We start from the raw sequence: 21,626 nt of genomic DNA, 5'->3' as shown, positions 1-21,626 counted from the left end.
CCTGATTCATCACACTCAATCATCACACTCAATCAGATATGTATCGATATGTTTCTCGTTAGGAGATCTTATTATTGATCAGATTCAAAATGGCTAGTGTTTTCGTTTTATTACTGCTGATTGATAAAAAAATCTTTAAGGTTTAAAAGAGAAAAAAAAGGACAAAAAAGTGCCACAGCATCAGATTTCATATACTGTTACACATTTTGACTTTTGACATTTTTTGGGGGAAAGTAGAAACCAGGTTTAAGAATCACTCATCGGTTAGAAATGTTGGCTAATTTATGCAATGTAATTATCGTTCAACAAATTGAGTACGCAAGGCTGCAATTAAAAAAAGTAAAAAAATGTAAATAATAAAATGTTTATCGAACAAAGGTTTAGAAATACATTTAATCCTAAATGTGCATATTGACCATACAATGCAGATCCTGCAACACCAGTTGGGCGGTTGGGTGGCACTTTTTAGCCCCCTATCCACACCCTAATCTCATAACCGTATCTTAGCGTCTTAGAGAAAAAAACAGCGAATGTTAAACGAGATGTACTGAAGAAAAAGAGAAACTATTTTCAGGTCTTCTTCCCCCTTTTGAAGTTGAATTGCGAGAATCAGAAAGAAAGGCAGGGCCATTCTCGACCTCAGAGCCGTCGTTTTAATCTCAAGGAGCTCTGGGGACGAGAATGAGGCAGGACTTGGCCATGGAAAGTAAAACACTTAAAATAGCCAATCTCGTTTATACGTATGTTATAACTGTTTTTCCATAATTTATTTCTAGATCTAATAATTTTAAAAGATACATAACTAGATGATCTTTTCTTCCCAATTTTCTTCGCAAGTCCCAAACCCCTAACTGCTTAATACAAGGAAGAGCACTGTCGAAATACTTGCCACCTAGCCAGTGTTATCTCAGCAGTTGATTGTATTCATAAAAGTTGTTTACATCCAATCTCGCCCCCAAGCCTCATTAAGCATTTTTATTTGGCAAATATAAAAAGCCTAATAAATCCTGGTGACGAGGTTGGCTTACATCGTCAGAACGCCCTCGTAATTTAATTACTACATTCTTTAGGGCGGGGATGTCGCTAACTTAATTATTGGTAGCATTTTGAATGCTTATGAAGAGTAATTTCAATACACAATAGCTATTCAATGACAGGATAAAAAAATATGTAAAAACACTGAAAAAAAAACATACATTTGTTTTCCAATAAGCTAGCTGGAACTATCGTAAATTTTATCTGTATTAAAAATCTCATGCTAAAAATTACGCGCGCAGAATGTTTAATGGCGTTTTATGGCAGAAACGTCAATGTTGTTAATAATGAGTAATTTTGAGCATGCACTTTTGAGAAACATTAAGAGAATTACCCCCCTTAATTGAGTTTTAAGTTGTTGACCAAGATTTAAAGATTTTATTTCTGCTTCTTATAACCGTGCAGTTGCTACATTAAAAAATGTCTTCTTTGAACTCAGGCGCACGTAAAAACGTGTTTATATAATAACAACTTTAAGTTCAATTATTTTAAATAAACATGAGTTTTTTAGCGCGTGTGAAAACCAGGTGTTAACGTCACATGTTATAATTTCAAGCATTAGCAAAACGATATAAAAATAAGTAGTCTTAATCGACAGGAATCATTTTACACGAAGAATCAACAACAACATGAGAAAATTTATACTTCTTACAAAACTGTTGACTTTAATTTTAACCGATGTTTTTACCAACTCTAACGCAACCAACGGTGAGTAAAATGCTGAAATGAAGCCTTCTGTTGTATTTCTTGTTAGTTATAAACAGAACTGTGCGAAATACTTTAAAATAATTAAAAGCCCGCAAAAATTTCTTTCTCCTCCCTTCACATCAAAGTTGCACCAAAGTTTGAGAAATGTACTTGCAGTTGGAATAATTTGCATTTCTAATGGCATAAGATATTTAGTTCATATGTTACATGCATTAAAAGACACACTCGGTGTGGAGTGTTCGGATTTTTGGAGAAAAAAAGCTGATTTGTTATTGTTCTCAACTGTTGTGAAAAGATATAAGATTTTCAAAAATCTCCATAGGAATTTGTCAGAAATAGGAGCGTCATCTGTATCATCTATAGAACCAAATAAATAATGAATTATGATCCCTTTCAACTATGAAGTAAACATGACTTTTTTTCCTTATGTTGAAAAGGCTTTAGCAGATAATATTTGGCCTTATCAAGTCCTGAAGTTGCAAAAATAAAAATAAATTGCTCTAAAAGTGAATTCAGAGTCAGGGGTTTAGTAATAAAGAAAAAAATCTAAATAATAGTCTGCAGATGAGTGTTAAAATCTATTTGATTCCACTTACTTCCTAAACTTTTAATTTAATAAAAAATTAAAAACTTGAAAAAACTGTTTTATAAGAAAGTAAAATCAGATATTCAAAAGATCCAAAATCTATTACACTAATAACACAGATATAAAAAAATACATGTAACTAGTAATTTTCAAGGTCTTTGGTCACTCCGTTCAAAAGTTATGGCCGACGGCAATACGCAAAACTGAAAAAATTGATTTTAAAACTTGTTTTACATTTTTTTTTGTTGGGTTATATAATTTACAATAACTCATTCAAATCGAGCACGATTGGGTATTTTACACCAAAGAGGTTTACACATAAAATTAAATTTCTTGTGACGTCATCAAAATATTGCATGCATCAATGTAATGTTGTTCTGAAAATTTTGCACTTTTATTTATTTGAATCATGGATGCTTTAAGTTTGTAGCTTCATGCCGAAAAATAGTCATGGGAAAGATTTTACTGGAATACATCATATATAGACTGTATTCAGTACATTCTTAAACTTGTTAGCTAGAAGCTGAATATTGTGTTGTGTTAAGATAAAACATGAAATTTAGGAGAACGTTAAATCTCATTAATTTTACGTGAAAAAATGGGTACTGCGCTCATGTGTTTATTGTTTTGGAAAACAATGGAGAATTCAATAGATTCGTGGCGCTTTAAATTCGAGCTTTGTCTCCTTCTCTCTTTTCATCTCCCTAGCTGTCCAGTAAAAATATGAAAAAACTTCAGCTCGTTCTTTTGTTATTGTCGGTCTCTTATTAATGCTAAAACGCCAAGTTCAAACATGTTTGATATTTACATTTAGATTTCTTGGGCGCCTGAAACGCTATTTTTATCATCTATATTATAATGCCCGTATCCGTCTGTCCATCCGTCCGTCTGTCTGTCACGCAAAATGGTAGCTTAGCTGCGCAATAGCGAGAAGCACGCAATGCGGTATAAAAAGGACGGGCGAACCCGTGGATTTTCCACGGGCTAACGACTAGTTTTTTTAAATCCTTGTAATAGAATAACGCTGTCTGTCTTTTGCTTTAAAATGAATTTTTTAGATATTATCACAGTGAAAAGGTAAAGAAGTATAACTGAGAAGCACAAAAGGCAACTTTTTTGTTATAATTTCTGAAGCTGATTTAAAAGGCCAAACCGAGAAACCTGTTTAGTACTCAAGTGAAGTACATTTAAATAGTGTGATTTTAATGCGTGTGCTTTAATCACATGTACTTTCTAGACTTGTGAGTCCGCAAGTCGGCAAATGTGTTGGATAATTTTTTTGTCTTCCCTGTTTGTTATTTCATGACAAAATAACACTATTTGATAGGAAATTTATCTGGCTTTTACACAATATATGCTTTTATATCGCAATTTAGGAAATATAGACAGTATATCCATATGGTTAATAGACGTTTCTTGTATCCTTAATCCCCTAAACATATTTCCTACTATTTCAAGTTTTTTCTTTTTTTTTTTGTAGAACCAACACTTGTTCAACCGTTTAACTTTACCGTTTTTGACAATGTTAAAAACTTCACCAAAATTGGAACAATCAAATCAACTTCGAATGCAACTATTCAATATTTTATAGTCAGCGTTGAGAGCACTTTGGAAGATGAATTTTTCAGGAAACCAAATTGGAAATCTATTACCCTCAACGGATCGCTTATAGATTGCATGCAGTTGGTACTTTACGACATACCAAGAAGTCATTTCTGCATTGATCACAAAACTGGTGAGCTGTACACAACACCAGAGTTCTCAAGGACCAAACCAAGAGTCAACACAACTTATAAGATTACTATTCGTGCACAATTGAACCGTGAAATGTTTACTGATCAAGTTTACAATGTTTTGGTGATGTCAGAATGCGACCAAATTACCATATCATATAATAAAATACCAAAAACTAATTGTGATAATAATAAGATGCTTCAATTAAAAGATATTTCAAGGAACACCACTAAAGTTTCTACTTTCAGTCACAGTTATTTTGTAGAAGACGTTAAATTTTATTTCATTACGTCGCTTACCGTCGATATGACCAAGGAAACGGCACCCGAAGCGGGAACAACAACTATATATATTCTATTAAAATACCACAACACCGCTCAAAACGTAAGCTTCGTGTTTCAAACATCACAGAAGTATTATATCGATTTAACTCCAATTTTTGACGTTAAAAGTCCAATAACTATTCAAGTAGAGTTAACATTTTTCTACACAGACCTCACAGGCCGAAAAATTAACGGACCGTATAGACTTAACCAAAACCTATTCACTTTTCATGGATTCAAAGCATTAAATGATTACTGCGCTCACTCATATGGCAACTGCATCTTGTCGACGGAAAATTACTTACAAACAGTTAAAAAATTGAGTCATTGTAAGAGACATATTGATGAGAATTTGTATGGACTAAAGTATGGCAACTGCAATGGTAAGCACCATCTTCACGTGACTCTGATACAGAAAACAAAAAAACTGTGAAAAGTGTTTTTTTATATTTGTGCTAAGACACCTTGTTCTACTTAGTACCACCAAAACAACATTTTTACATGTCAGATAAGGTTAAAAATTTATACACACGCCAATTTTATGATGCTGAATATGATCTAAAGGTCAAAACATTAAAATTGTAAAATTATAAAAAAGTCATTCTGGAAACGTGTGTTGTCCACAACTCTAAAAGGACGGCCCAACCACTATGAGATATTTCAAAAATTAAAAGTATGTGATAAACTTGCTCAATCTATAACCTTTTGATTAACCAGAAAAGAAGCATTAAGGTACCTTATAGAGGTGTTAAATACGTCGGTAAAATGACAAGGACGGACGAAAAATTTCACCGATGAATATTTTGAACCGATGAAATTAATGACAGCTGGTTTTTTCACCGCAAAAAATTTATTGCAAGATTCAAACCAAATATCTAAAAAAAATTTCGCCAGTGGAGAAAACATCTGTAATTTTGCGAGAAAAACTTTCGCGTCTTATTATTTGGAATGTTCTAAAGCATAAACCTTAGTGAGAAAAATCTTTGCTGCACGAGAAACTTGTTGCCCTTAAAGTATGCCACAGCAACAACAAATCAATTTTGAATGTAAACCATTCAGTTATAACAGCTTTGTTCTGGAATCTCTTACAAATTTACACAACGCTAGCAAAGGTAGCCTAGTAAGATTTTTCAAAAAAAGGCCGCGGACTTCGCACTGCAGTAAAAAAATTATATCAAGTGTATTGTGAAGCAGGTAATGGCGAATTTTTTTAAACTTTTTTTGCAAGATTTTTAGGATTTGAAAACCATTTTATTGTAGGTAGCAAGCTACCAAATGTATTTAATACTACATTGGAATTGGATCTTCCGAGAGAACAAATGATAAAAATAGTTGACGGAACATTTATTGGCAAGGGTAACTCATATGCATACAATTTGATCAGAGTAACTGGAGCACAAGATGGAGATTTCGGTAGTGGCTTCCCGCGACCAAACGAGTGTACTTCAGAAGAAGTATATACAAGTCCGGGACATTTTTTTTGTATTAACAACATGAATGGTACCATATACACGACGGCGTCTGCAGACAACCATTTAAAATCGAATGACACGTTTCTTTTCCAAATGGAGGCAACAACCAAGACATTACCTTTTCGCAAGAAACGCTTTACCCTTAAGTTGACAATCACAGATCTTTGCTCTCCTGGAAGTCAACATTATACTGATTTGATAACCCAATGTAGCGGCATACTTCTTTCCAAGCCGACTGAAAGTCTACTCTTCCCAACTAATGAGTTAAAGGCTATTCTTGGTGTTAGAGTCGATGCTTCTTTGATTTTGCTTGAAAGCAGAAGCGTTATAATTCAAGCTTCTGTACATGCAATAAATTTCACAAAAAATTTTACCCATACTATTCAAAGGTATAGTGGTCAAAGATATTACTACTTTTCCGTGCAGGATTTTATTTTCGATGGAAAAGCTGGTAACAACGTTCGCTTCCAAATATACCAAGCATCAGAAAACAATTTCAAGAAAATTAAAAATATTGCTAAAGATCAACTTGCAATGGTATATGTATCAAATTGGCGAAGTTGCGACCTAGAAAGGTGCTTGAATTGGTATCGGTCATGGAAGACTGGTTTAACTTTATTCAAAGATGACTATAGATGTACTGAGGATTACCGATTTGCAGGCCTTTATTATGAAAGATGCTTAGGTAAGTACATATAGTCATATCATACTGACCAATGCAATGTGAAAGTTGTTTTGCAGAAGCAATACGGTTTTTTCATTATTAGATATGTTTACATTGGCTAACCGAGTTGACTTGTATCGCATCCCTTCCCCCCTTCCTCAAAGATATTTGCTCCTGAAATTCGGGGGAAATTTAGTCACTTTTCCCCGACCAATTTTTTAGATTATTTACTTTTCCCCGACTAAATATACTAAATATAAAAAGAAAAATATCAAGATATTTCTCAGCACTCATTAATTAACGCTTATTTCTTTAAAACTTCGACCACAGTAACACTGGTTTAATCCAATACAATGACAGTATTTGACTTTTCCTTATTTTGTTCTTGCCCACCGACTTCTCCATTTTTGTTTTCGGAAATTGTAACAGGAAAGTTTGTCTCATCTTCGTTTTCGGAATCAATTTCTCCTTCCTTGGCAATACCATCATAATTCAAATAGTATAAACTGTTGACGAAACCATTCATTATATCTAGTGTGTCTCTGTGTCTTTACATTCAAATTGGAGTGTTAAGGTAATTTCCAGGCATCCAGCTGGTATAGGAAAGGCTCTATAAATAAGAGACTTGACACTGCCATGAACTTTAACACCTTCGGTTGAGATGAAAAAATGAACATCTTGATATTTCACGAGGCAGGTGGCCAACAGTGATGTAATTGTCGTAAAACCGACAAGCATAAGGATCAACTTGCAAAGACGATTGTAAGGTTTCTAAAACTATTGAGATTTGTTCTCCAAATCTCGCATTTGTCCGAGTTTTGCTCAGAGCAAAAAAAGGCGGGGAAAATTTTGGTCGGGTGCAGAAAAGTCGGGTGGAAATTTTGTCGGGAAAAATGTTAGTCACCACCCCTCAAAAAAAAACTCTTTTTTCCCCGATGTTTATATATACTTAAGAAAATTTTAAAACCTTTACTCAAAATGCTTTGTTTATAGGAAGATAACATGCACATAGAAAAGAAACGAGTGCCATTTTAAAGATGTTGTTTGTATTTAGATTTAGAGCCACATTTTCTAAATGGACCATACGCAGAACTAACGATTATTGATGGTTGCAAGTATAAATCGGTTGTCAATTTAAACAAATATGCATTTTACTTGCTAAATAACGTTACTAGAATCAACATAACAGAGGGAAAAAGAAGAAGAAGAAGGAGGAGGAATGCTGCAAATGACCCTAATCTCCTTACCTACGATTTTCCACGACTGGTTCTCAACGATTTTAGACAACAAGGAGATATTCAATGCGCCCTATACGATATCAAAAGAATGTCGCAGCCGGTGTTGTCCGCAAGTAGAAAAGTCAAATTCACAGGTATTTATGTCCTTTTTTGTTAGAACAATTTTATAAGAAAAATAAGACTCAGAATGGCTGAAAAATAAGATTAATGGCAAGGGTTAAATATTCTTTGTTAGTCTATTTTTTTTTAAATGATTCTTAAGCTCTGTTCCCATTGAAACGTAAAGCTCAAAGGCAAAGCTTTAACACTTTTTAACTCCCTGGTGTTAAGAATAAAATGACATTTGATTTTTAATTCGCTTTTTTATGCGCATGTTTTTGACATTTACTTTTACATTAAAAACCATTTTTGTCACAGGGCACAATTCAAAAAAAACGCTTTGCGCTGGTGTTAAGGGGTGTCAAGGCATGTTTAGTAAGAACCAAGCCTTGTAGATACAACTGCAACTTGGCCGATTTATATTTTTGTTCGAATTTCGAATTCTTAACAGCATGGTCACAAAGTTTTAATAAATAAAAAATGAAATTAATGAAAATTTAAACCCCAAACAGGCAAAACCCGAAAGGAAAATTGACAAATCCCGAGTTTGTTCCGCTCATTTTGTTGCCAGCGCTCCTAAAAAAAGGTGCAAAAAATTTCTTTTTCAATTTTAATTTTGAGATTTAGTCTGATGCCGCCAATTTACATTTATTAGCACCTTAGAACCTAAGATCTTAAACCTTAATCCTGCGAAAGTGATCGCTTTTCAGCTCACATCATTCACTTGTAGCTACTTGTAGCTAATGTAAATTAACATTCCTGCGCATAGATGTTCATGCTAAGAAATGCTGTTTACGGATTGGAGCTTTGCAGTTAATGAGAAAGAATGGGAAAGAGCCAACATGTGGCAAATTTAAGTCATTCTTCAAGTCCAATTTGATCACAGAATTCTCTGAAAAAATTCTCGTCTCATAGAAGGCAGAAGGAGTATTCTAAATTTTTTAATATTTTGAGAGTAGTTTTCGCATGCCGGCCACAACCGATATAACATCTTGATCCAACATACGAACTATTTTAATGAGGTTAATTTTAAGGTTTTTATTTTTGTTCTATTTAATGTTGTGAAATGAATTTAGGTGTTTTGTTGTCTACCACGAGATCATTGTATTCCCGTTTGACGAAAATTTGAAAATCGCTAAATATTTATTAAACAAACTTTCATAAAATATCGTATTTTCCACTAGCGTCAATAAATGGTCAGACGTCTCTGTCAAGCATATTTAAATGTTAGCTAGAAATGTAGTGTCTCCCGTACCTAGTCCTATCTATGTTAAACTTAAAATTCAACACCTCGCATACATACTTTGCGTTACTCCTCTTAGCATTTTAGCTTTACTAAAAATCTGCTTTTACCTTTTTGCTTTTAGATCCAAGTTTTCTTGGGCAACCAAGAAGTTTAAATGGTACAGCTGGACTGAGTCTCAGTGTGCCAGGATGCTCCTTACAAACAGAAGTCAAATTAAATATCCGCGATATGTTTCACTTAAGAAATGGAACTGAAAGAATTAACCTCACAAGCTCCATAGTCAGAAGCTCTAATTTCCCGCGATTTAATTTCAGCAAACTAACCTTTGCGGATGCTGGTTCATACCAATGCGCAATATTTGTGCCTGGATTTATGGAAGCCCCAATTACGTCCTCACCCTTTAACATCACGGTAAAAGGTCAGTAGCATTTTTTATAGTGATTCGCCATTATGTAATGCGTGGTGGAGACTAGTATCAAATAAACCAAGAATCTACCCAAATACTGATGACAAAACTTAAATTTTACCCTCACTATTATATTATTACATATGAAAGTTATCTCCAATATTAAATATCTGTCTTGTTCAATGTCGCATAAGAATCTGTTAATGAGCGAAACATTGCTTCGTCAGGGTTGACAAAAAGAATGACATGAAATATGCAGAAAAAAATTACGCAACGTTAACGCTCGTTCGAAAGCGTTTTTAGTTATGAAAAGGAGTTGTATCAGTTAAAAAAAGTCAGCAAAGATGGTTGGTAAGATTCTTATCGGCAAAAAAACATAGAAAATAAATAAAATACTCACCGAGCCAAAATTTGTTTTTGGTTTTTTAACGATAAAGAAATGAACGAATTAAGATAATTTCACACCTGCCTTCCTATGTGTTAGTTGCATCAGCATTTAGAAAGAAATATAAGCTGCCCATGAGGAGGATATAAGCTGCCCATGTGGAGGATATAAGCTGCTCATAAGGAGGATATAAGCTGTCCATGAGGAGGATGTAAGCTTTCTGTTTAAACGAAATTTTAGCATGTAAATGGACTAGAATTTTTTCTGAAAAATATGTCCTCTTTCTTCTGCAGTCAAAAAAATTACTAAAGAAAATTGTAGCTAGAAGGTGTGTTTAAGGATTATCCATTTGTATAAAAATCTCCCTTTCCTTTGAAAAATTGAGACACAACGTTTACAGTCCCAATTAAACTCAAATTTATAGGCGTAGCGTATAAAAATTAACTATTGACACGACCTAGAGAGATACAGAAGAATTGCAGTTGTGCATTATGATTTAAAACGAAATATTTTTGTTGCACAACAACGAACATATCTTTAACATTTGCGAAATCATTCCGATGGTAAAAATATTACAGTATTGACTTCACTCAAGAAATTGTCATCTATTTTGTTGTTTAGAATTGAATGTAACCCTCGATGGTAATCTAAAACTTCTATTGAGAGACAATGGAATATATATTTTGGAAGGATGCTCTTTTAGAGCAAAGAAGAAATTAAACAATTATGCCTACATCTTATATAATGGCAACATACGTAGAAATCTTACAATAACGTCATCAGGAAACAAACATACATTTACTGGATACACCATCAATAATTATGAACAAGCAGGCTCCTATCAGTGCATAATCTATGATCCTTCGGCGATGAAAGCGCCTCTTAAATCCAATATAGTGTCCACGAACTTTACAGGTGTGAAATACTTATTTAGTTGATAACTATTAATACATATGTAAATGTATTTAAATATTTTTGTTTTTAGAACCTCTCTAAGACATCACTCCTTCGTTTAGATATTAGGGAATTCACGAAACAAAATCGAAATCTATCTACAAAAATTGATTGCAAAAAATCAAACGAAAGCGACACCGTCAAATTTACTAAATTTTATATGTACTAAATGTACCTCTTCTAAATTCTTACTTTCTACCAAACAGTTACTGACGAAAAACAAGCAGTAGAAAGGACATAACAGGAAAACTTAAAAAGAACGAATCTTTTAAGGGAGAGGGGAGGGGGAGGGTTAGGAGTGTTTTATCATACACTTACGACTTGCTCTAACTACGTTTCGCGCGATGATGCAAGTACACAAATTTGGATTTCTCAGGGTTGCAAAAATTACAATGAATAAGTTAACTCAATGTTAACTTTCTTGCTTTTTTAGTTCCTAAATTCACAAGTAATCCACAACCGGAAAGAATTCCTACATTTGCTGGAGAATCTATGCGCATTATTGGATGTGGCATAGAGACTGATTTGCCTCTAAATGGAAGTCAATTATATTGGAAAAAAATTTACAATCGAAGTACCACAAGATTACCAGCACCGATACATTCTAGAGTGATGCCAAGTTTTTCTACCATTAAAGCTAAGCTGACAGATCAAGGGACATACCAGTGTGCATTATTTATTAAAAGTCTGATGTCATCACCAGTACTCTCCGAATTAACAATTACGGTTTCTTTGACAGGTAAATATTTGTAATATATTCCCTTTTGTAGGGGTGTAAGAAGTTATGAATAATGTTTCTATTATAAACTAGTTTCCATAACTCTTCTTTTTTTGAAGTTAAATGTGTGAATTTTGCAAACAGACGTGTTCGTTTACCCATCGATTTCATATTTATGCACACCAATAAAATTGGTCACTGCTACATGTTGTCATACCGTTGATTTATAATAGGTACCATAAAATATACCTTGAATTTGTTGTAAGATTTGTTAACACATCTCGGTAGACATCCAGTGCCACTACTTACCGTTTGTAGCCTGCAATGGTAAAACATTAATTTTAGGTCTCGGATAAACATTCCTAGATTTTTCTCTGTAGTAAAAAATTTATACAATAATTTATCAAATTTGTTTTTGGATGTACTTGTTCAATAAAAGGATAAAAAACACACTTCTAAGTATCGTTTCATTGTGAATTTACGCCCTACAGTATAAAATAGACTGAAATGTCTATTTTATAACTATCACCCTAAAACATATAATACAACAGAAGGTAGCCGTTTAGGACTTCATCTGCCTTAATGAAACTCAATATCCCTTTTTCTGCTCAGACATATTAAGTGCTTTGTAGTTTGAAGCTCTCACTTCTTTATAAATTATTTACATAACTAGTCACGTGACAATAATATGTTGGTAGTCGTTGGTCATCTACTTTGCTTAGAGTGCATTTATTAGTTGTGAAGTTAGATGTATGTATTTCGTTTTGTTAAAAATTAGGAACAACATTTTAACTTTTCTGGTATTGTTTTAGCTTTGAATGCTCGATTTTTGACACAGCCAAAGATCGATCACACGAAAGGTCTTCCTGTCGTATATGGTTGTAGCTACCATTCACAAAGGAATCTAGCAAGTGCTCTTTACTACCGGTTAAACGAAACAACCCGGATTACCGTAATCCCTACTAATCCTGAGGAAGAGAAATTTTCTGACAAAGGTTTCGATAGAACAAGACAATTTTCAACAACTGGTGACAATCTGACATACAACTTTCCAAACTTGACTATTGGTGATTACAGGTCAATTGGGAAATATGAGTGTTATATTTTTGATCCTGATACAATGAGGAAAGAAGTAATTTCAACTCCTACCGCTATGGTAACGCTTCCAGGTAAATAAAGTGGTTTTCTGGAGAGTAGATCTCATTGTACAATTATTGTTTTCTGGAGAAACTTTAACTGTTTACTTAACCAGGAAAGTTACCTACGATAATTATAGGTGAAATGCGGATCCAGGATCCCGGGACTATATAGGGTGGAAACATTTAGGATAAATTTCTTTAAGGTGGCAGCGGCCTTTTTAAAATTTGAAAAAAAATTTTTTTACATAAATTAGATACTGACATTTCAAAGAATTTTCTGCTATAACGATCCTGTTATGACTTTTAGCTATAATATTATTATCTTTCCCCAAAAATATTCAGCCTCAACAATTCCTCTTTAAACTAAAACGTCTACTAAAAAATATAAGAATTCTCCCGAATTTATAAAATTATACAGAAAAAAGGACGTAATTATTCCAGAGAAAAGTTAATAAAAACCAGAATGGTGCATAACAAATTTTACGGCGATCCTTGTTGTAGTGGATAAGCTCCAAATTTCAGCCACATTTTTGATTTTCTTTGAAAATTTGATAAATCATTCTTCTTTCAATATCGGTTGATGCAATAGTGTAGACGAAAGTCTAATTTTAATATAAAAGAGTTAAAAAACTCCCACACATCTTTTCAACACGGTTAACCCACAACTCACTTTAAAACAGAAGGAGAAAAATCCTCAGACCTCTTAGAATCCTCAGACCTCTTAGAATCTAAGAGGTCTGAAAAGTTGGAGCTAGCTAGAGATTATAAATTTAATTCGCCATATTATTCCTTGTGCAAAAGACATTTAGGCGATCACCAATCCATGTGATGACTTTCGTTCAAACTGTGAAGGTTAGAGCTGTCTCTCAGAAACCCGGTTCCCACTTTTATCCTATGGCGCCTATAACTGCAATGTGTCATAAAATTCATGCTCCAACATTGTGCTTCTAGAATACAATTTTTTTTGCACATGCATATTGTCTTTTAGCACCAACTTTTCACAAAGCACCTGAATATATTGGAAGACCACCCAAGAAAGTTGGCGATGGTCTCAGAGTGGGAGCATGTGAATTCTCATCAGTATCCAAATCTATACCAATATCTCGTATCTATTGGTTAAAGGACGGTTTTCAAAGAATCGATTTAGGAGATATCAAGCGAGTCCAACATGCCACGGGCTCAGTGTATATGTTTCCTTCACGCGATTACGAAATATCTGACAACTCAACTCAAGGCTATTTTCAATGTGTTGTTCATATACCAGAGCTGGGAGTCGAAGTCAAATCACAGAAAATAAATGTTCAATTTGAAGGTATGATTATGAGTTGTATTACAGGTTGAACTTTTTGCAAAACGAAATTGATTATACATGAAGTGTTATTTTTTAAATCCACTTATTCTGTTTCCACAGTGAAAAAAAAAATCGACATACTTTCAATGACTGTTGCTAGAACGAAGAAGAAAATAGTTATTTCTCACAGAAGTACATATGTCTCAACTTGCCATCTAATTCGGGTTGTTATTTTCTAACTTGCATACGCTTTTTGATAATCGAAAAAGGTCATTAAAACCATAAATCTAAAATTTGCTCAACAATTAGTAAATTTGATAACATCAAACGAAACACCAAATAAATTTGTTCTTGCCGAAACAGCTACTTAAGACAAATCGCCCATTTAATGCTTTTATTTTGTTTTTCTAAAAGCAAAGAAATTTTTACATTTACTTGCTTATGATGGCAAAATTAGGCAGTAAATTAATGTTGGTATTAATTACTCAAGTATTTGTTTCTTATTTAATAGTTGCTTATACAAAAAGAATACTATGCAGCAGATTCAGTCTGTCTTGACTTTTCAACCAATGATGTTTTTGGTACATTTGCAAGGCAGTTATACAAATAATTTCCCAGGATGGAAAGGGTCATTGTCTACTTTGATTTCATGTTGGGAAATGTAATGAATACCCTAAAGGAATTCTTGTTCATTTTAGATGTTTCCGATACACGAGTTGTAGTAAGAATCGATCAAACATTCACTCCAGCACTTTTGAATTCATCATCACTTGAATATGTAGCATTGAAAAAGAAAGTTGAGTCACAGGTAAAATGTTTAATTACAATTTCCTGGAGAAAAAAATTCTTGTTAAACTGCTTAAGGATAGCTTAAAAATTGTAAAAGATATATTGTACAGATGTAACCACAATGTACAATATATTGTGACTTCCAAGGACCCAAGACCATCTAAATATACTTATTCTTTTTTCTGAATTCCAAAAAATACCTTAAGGGAAGAAATATATGCGACCAGAAATTTTCGCGCAATATATTTTCTCTAATCAAGAGTCCGAAAATTGCGAATTTTGCGGAGGAAATTTTCGCGAGTTGAAACTTAATGGCTTATTTCGCGAAAGAATTTTCGTGAATCGATGTTGTAAGAAAAATACATTATTATTCTAAAGTAGATCAGAAAGCTGTTATTATAATTAATTTTCCCAAATAAACGTTTTTAATTTTTTTTCGCTCAAGAAATTACTATTGGTAAATTTTGTGGAATTCATTTTTGCGAAATAAATATTAGAAATAAATATTACCAAGTTTTTTTTCAACATTATTACATTTACTTATTAGGTCAGAGTTGCACTTCAAAATTTGGGAGCTACCAGCAATAAACAAATTGTTGAAGTTATCGGATTCAGGTTTACTATACATTTGTCATTGCTTGTTTCCCTCTTTGGTGTTTTCATCTTTCTTTTGATTAAATGAATCGTTTTATTCCGTCCACTTTATACTATAATTATACTTTCTTCAAAATTAAATGGATAAAAGCTTTTTGCACACCTTATAAATTTTGTATTTATCGATACGGGTTATACATTGGGTTAGAAAACGTTAATCAGGAAAAGTGACATGTACCCATACTGGCAAAGACAGGACTATTAGGCTTACTTTAGGATGAAGGGAGTCATTTTTAGCCACGGGGATACTTGCACCAATTGGCAGTATCAAACTTACTTGAAGCAACTATTTTGAACCTACAGGTGTCGGCTATTTCTTACTACCCATAAAACAAAATGATATCTGGTTGTAAAGTTGAGTTTTTGTCTCGCGTGTTTTCATTCCCCCCTTTTCTTTCACCATCATTTTTCTACTGCGAGGTTCAATTCCATGATATTACCACTTGATTAGGAGTTACTTACTTGCTAAAATGTATTTGGTTTAGGACAGTCAAAAAAATTTATAAGTCGCCGGTAAAATTAGTTTTCTGTTTTATCTCCTTCGTTGCACATATGATGTCGAGGTTTTTGAGTTAAATGTAATTAAAAAATGTTTTTGTTTTTTCAGCAAAGGAAGTGTCAATGCTGTTACTAAAGTACGCTTCGTTAAAATTTCAAGCACAACAAGACTGAATTACTGTGATTCATTGAAAGGTTTAGTAGTGGAGCCATCCAAAGATTTAAATGTATTGTCAGTAAAAGTAAACAGTCTAGGTATGTTCTAAAAAATTGTTTAATCTAAAGCCAGTAGGCACATATAGCGAAGAGACTAAATCTTACAATGTATTTTTCGAAATATCATTTCAAATCATTGTTTACCCATGGAATTTATTAAATTTTCGCTATTAATACAGATTGCTGTTTTGAGAATGAAACAGGAGAAGATTCTTTCAAAGGTGTGTATCATTACAACAAAACTCTTGTCAATAACACTGATTCGCAGATACAAAAACAATGTCGTTACTCGACTACTAGGAAGAGTTATCGCGTTTGCAAGAGAGACTTGGAGCTAGGTCCCCAATGGTCTGATGTTGATTTGCGTAAATGCTTAGCTAAGGAAGTTACAACGCAAAACTTAGAAATTTTGAGTCAGGTGAGTCATCTAATCTTTGTGGCAGTAAGTTTAATACTTGTAGTTTGATGGATTGAAGTCAAATAATTTTATTCTAACTTTTTGTTAGCCAATCCTTTTTCTCAGTATTAGAAGATTTCAACGTCAATTTTGTTATAAAAAAATGTTAAATTTATTAATCAATTTACTTGCACTAAATACAATATTATGAATGTTCGATAACTGGTTCTACAACTATTGGAATTTCGAGCCTAAATGCCTAATAATTTAAGAATTTAAGAATTTGAGAATTTCAGAATTTGAGAATTATTTTTGTTGTTGTTGCTGCTTAATTAAAAAAAACTTTTGAGCGAAGAAAAATTTGCGACTTCGCAGTTACAATCGCAAAGCATGGAAAAGTAAAACATTACTGTCATAAATTCTACACCATTCTCCTATGATACCAGTTTCATAATAACTATTAATAAAACGTGTTTGTATTCTGCGGAAATTAATTATTAAAATTTATTTATTTCAAACACCTGTCAAATCTTGTGTTTTTTTTTAATCGGCTTCTGCACGCTTTAATTAGTTGAAACGATTTTTATGATTTTTATTGATGTTCAGGTGGCTGTATGCAATGTTACAATTACTACAAATTGCTCGAGTGTTGACGAAGTTGCAGCAAACTTAAGTGCAATTGTATCTAATGGCTCAGTGATTACCACGCAACAGGATGTTACCTACATTGCCAATACCATCAAAAATCTTGTTAACAACATTCAAAATGCACTAAACACCGAAGTAAGTCATTCATTAATAATCAAAATCTTTTTCGCAATAATTTTCATTTCATTTCGATTCGCCGATCTCGTTTTTAGTGGAAATTCACCTTAAGTTTGCTCTTAACTTGTTTCTGCATATCAAATATTCATACCATCTTTAACTTTGATTTTTCAAATGCATCCAGTCCATCTGAATAACGACGTCAGAGTTTTGTTATTAAGTACATAAATTTATCACCATTCGATTTACTTAAAATTCTTTTTTTCCCACATTTATAGACAGTTAAGTTATTGATACTTCGTCCGCTCATATTTTAGTTACAAAACAAACCTAGAAATATGTTATTTTAAAGACAATTAATTCTGATATATATCACAACCAAATCTCGGTAGAGGTTAAGGGAAATAGCAAAGCACGGTTTTTTTTATTCGTAAATAGTGAGCCAATGACATAAATTTTTAGGATTTACGTACAGGGCACATTGGTTACACTCTAAGCGCAAGAAATGTACACATAAAATTTGGTACTTATTACAAAAATACCACTGGTTTTGTTTACAAAAGATAACGGCCCCGACGTTGTTTGATGTTGTTCTTACAGGTAGCTTAGCTACCCTATTCGTTGATTCGGTTTGAAGTCAAAACAATTTTTTTGGAGGTGAAAAGTTTCCGTCTTTTAGGTGAAGAGAGTGGAGAGCTAGACACATTTTGGAGTTTTAAGAACAATGTTAGAACGTTTGAGCAAAGATAATTATTTGCAGCAAAATCTAGATAGCTAAGCATCATTTCCAGACAGATTGTTATTGTGGTTACCATAATTTACTATGTCGTAGTAATTTATTATTATATTATTTGTTTTCTAGATTGCAAATGACATTGTTAAAACAGTGAGTAATGTTCTTGATGCCAATGTTGCCATTGTTGCTAAAGCTCAATTGAATACCAAATCATCTACATCAATTTTAAATGATTTGGATGAATTAGCAAGGAAGCTTGGCAAATTGCTAAAAAGAGGAGGCAAACTCGCGAGCATCAATGCAGATCAGCCAAATGTTGCATTGAATGTTAGATACTTGGAACGTGGTAACATCACGATTTATTCCCAACAAATTAATGAAAACGTTCGAATTTTTATAACTTCAAATACGTCGATTCCGACGAATATATGGTCATCTTTACGCATCCCAGACGTAACGTTTCCCGCCATGAAGGAGGTGTTATTTTCGTACTTCTTCCGACAAAATTCGTTGTTCTTAACTGAAGAGGAAATCTTAAAGAGTATCTATAATCAAAGTAACTTAACACGATTGATCCAAAGTACTATCTTAGCCGGAACTCTTGGCGACAAACATATTACCAATTTGACAAACCCTATCCTATTGAAATTTGATAAAACATATTATGTTAATGAAGAAGGAAAATCTAGTTGTGAGTTTTGGGATTTCACGAAAGGTAGGATGATGTGTATTTTTTTCCTATTTGTTCCTATATCCCAGGTCAAAAAATGTAGCTATTTGAGACTGCAATTATGTCCTTATCCTTTATGCTGGGCTATCGTATTTTTTCTTAATAATCCTTCATTTATAAATACGGCGTTGAATATACAATTAGACGGAAAAGCAACGTTATTTGCGTGAAACATGACATAAAAGTTAGCTGTTTTTTCAGTTTCTTCTATTTTTATTCCCGAAGTACACACCGTTTTTTACTAAACGTAAATAACGCTGATGTATCACATGAATAGGAAGTGTAATTTATAAATCAACAATTTTGTTGACAGGTTCACTTGGAAGTTGGTCATCAGAGGGTTGCAAACGTATAAACGAAAGTGATGATAAATTTATCACATGCGAGTGCACCCATTTAACAAATTTTGCCATTTTATTGGACCCTTCACAAACTTGGTCTAACCCAATCGAATTGCAAATTATAACGTGGATCGGATGTGGTCTATCTTTGGCTGGTTTGTTGTTGACACTTATAACATTTTTAGCATTTCAGTATGTACCTTTTCTCCTATACTCTTTTGCTTTTACTAAACACACAATCGCATAAAATACATTTTATATTTCCCATCTAAAATGTGTATGTTACACTTACATAATTATCTTGCTGTTTGCTTGTTTGTCTGTTTTTTTGGAGATCTTCCGCATAGATTTAATTCGTATTGGAAATATATTCAGCAGTGTAATATGTACTGAAGTCTAGATGATATAGAAATAACATCTGGAAATAAAACAATACTGTATGCTTGTAATTTTTAGAAATTTACGCAAAAAGCTACCTCCAAAGATCTTGATATGCTTATGCTTTTCACTGTTGATCTTGCTGATTGTATTCTTGGCTGGTGTTGAGCAAACCGATTCTGATGGTGGTTGCAAAGCCGTTGCCGTGCTAATACACTACTTCACACTGTCAACTTTTTGTTGGATGGCTGTTGAAGGTCTCAACTTGTATAGATGCTTCGTAAAAATATTTAAGAAAGGGAGCGCAACTAAATTTCTAAAGAAAGCATCACTCTTTGCTTGGGGTATGTATTTGTTAGAGATATACTTACTAAAAGAAAAGGCTTAGAAGATGGAGGACAAGTCGTCATTTTTCACACTTTTAAGGGTGCCTTTTTTAAAATTGAGTATTCTTCTGCAGCAAACAGTTCGAAGTGATGCCACATGTTACACTCTTGCAATTCCTTAGGCTTACCAGCTGTTATCGTTATTGTGACTGCAGCAGCTAAACCAGATAATCTTGGCAATGATGATTTGTAAGTCGGTGCTGTTTATGAAAGATTCTTGATTAGTTATAACTTGAGGAAAAACTTTTATGGTATTAATTTGTTTTGTTATTAGCTGCATCGTGGCGGGTTATTCATTCTATTTTGGTGTCTTGGTACCAGTGGCGACGATTCTTCTTAGTAACTTTATAGTGTTAGGGCTTGTCATGAGAGGCCTATCAACCAATGTTATGAACCGCTCCAACGATAACGAAGAAAATCGAATTTTGCGTCAAGCCCGTGTAGCTTTTGCATGTGCTACCCTTCTTGGATTGACATGGGTGTTTGGTCTTCTAGCAGTTGGTAAAGCAACAACATTCTTTCAATGGTTGTTTTGTATTTTTAACTCGCTTCAAGGCTTCTTCATCTTCTTGTTTTACACCGTAAGAAATACTGATGTAAGGAAAGAATGGGCACGATGTTTAGGAATTTCAATTAAAGGAGATTCGACTCTTTCTACGGGAACTGATAGACATGAAATGGAAAAGCGTGGGGAAGGTTAGTATGGATATATGTCAAGTTTTTTTGTCTGTCAATTTACTGATATAACACTTTAATTTTATTCTGATGAAACTTATTTCATCTACCTTTGTTGCTTGCATATCACTCATTACACAATTACATCTACTAATTGTCAAAGTAACTAACATACAATGCTCTGAATCAGTTCCTGCTGACGTTCCTACAACCTACTAACCTACTAACTCTTTTTGTGTTTATGACATTCTGTTATAGATCATCATAACCTAACGTCGGGCGTCACAGCCACAACGTCAGGATGAAGATATTTGCAACACTTTTTTAGGACAACCAACATCATCTTTACTAAGTACGGGCAAATCAGGATTCTATTCAGTGGAAGGTACTTCTTTGGCTGCTGAAAATGAAGAAATGATACGATTGCAATCATTTCAAATTTAAATAACGTATTAACTATAAACGAGATAAAAAATATTTGTATGAATCCTTTTCCAGCTTTATTAAAGTGCAGAAACTTCGCCTTTTGCATACATAAACTTTTTAGCATAAGCCATATTAAAAGATTTGACGAACGTAAATGTTAGCGTTTGCGAATTCAAAATTCTCCGACAATTCAACAAAGTCTCTTCTCGCGGAGGTTTCTCACGCAACAATACCTACAATCTTTTGGTATTTTGTTCGAATCTCATGTATAGTCAAACGCCTTTGAGAACTAAGTTACGTTTTACTCCCCAGTGTGTAGCAATACACCAGTAATATACCTGTGTTTTGTTATGATGTATATGTATATACAACAACTACTCGTTTTCTTCATAAACTTGTCACTTGCACAATCAGCTATTATATTATTTATTGAATTATACACTCACCTCGATTTTGGTAATTATACTTAAAAATATTTAATGAACAACCTTTTTGTATATTTTGTACGTTCTCCTTTTTACGTTATAATCCTCAAAAAAATATAATACAAAATCCGGAAGATGATCTTTTTTTTCCCATATCCAACAAAATTTTGTTACACCTCGATATTAATTCTGGAGAAGGCTCTTACAAAAAA

At 33.4% G+C, this 21,626-nt stretch overlaps 1 protein-coding gene across 2 annotated transcripts; it reads left to right on the top strand.

Annotated features, from left to right (window-relative positions):
* The first annotated feature begins 1,513 nt into the window (after positions 1-1,513).
* LOC130654023 (uncharacterized) lies at positions 1,514-21,548 on the top strand. Of its 2 annotated transcripts, none has more exons than XM_057456526.1 (20): positions 1,514-1,743; positions 3,810-4,769; positions 5,647-6,543; positions 7,577-7,894; positions 9,227-9,523; positions 10,518-10,811; positions 11,284-11,589; positions 12,381-12,737; positions 13,696-14,019; positions 14,697-14,806; positions 15,335-15,402; positions 16,049-16,194; positions 16,335-16,573; positions 17,159-17,335; positions 18,180-18,768; positions 19,097-19,316; positions 19,581-19,846; positions 20,011-20,077; positions 20,163-20,584; positions 20,892-21,548. In XM_057456526.1, exons 1-20 carry the CDS (start codon positions 1,665-1,667, stop codon positions 21,005-21,007), a joined length of 6,252 nt encoding a protein of 2,083 aa, XP_057312509.1. In that variant the 5' UTR covers positions 1,514-1,664; the 3' UTR covers positions 21,008-21,548. The 2 variants fall into 2 exon arrangements, with proteins under 2 accessions (XP_057312509.1, XP_057312510.1); XM_057456527.1 differs by having other exon boundaries at positions 20,822-21,548.
* The last annotated feature ends 78 nt before the right edge of the window (positions 21,549-21,626 follow it).

This window comes from Hydractinia symbiolongicarpus, chromosome 8 (genome assembly GCF_029227915.1).
Source record: "Hydractinia symbiolongicarpus strain clone_291-10 chromosome 8, HSymV2.1, whole genome shotgun sequence".
Classification (NCBI taxonomy): Eukaryota; Metazoa; Cnidaria; class Hydrozoa; order Anthoathecata; family Hydractiniidae; genus Hydractinia; species Hydractinia symbiolongicarpus.
Note: the sequence above shows the minus strand (reverse complement) of the source record. Positions and strands in the feature narration are given on the sequence as shown.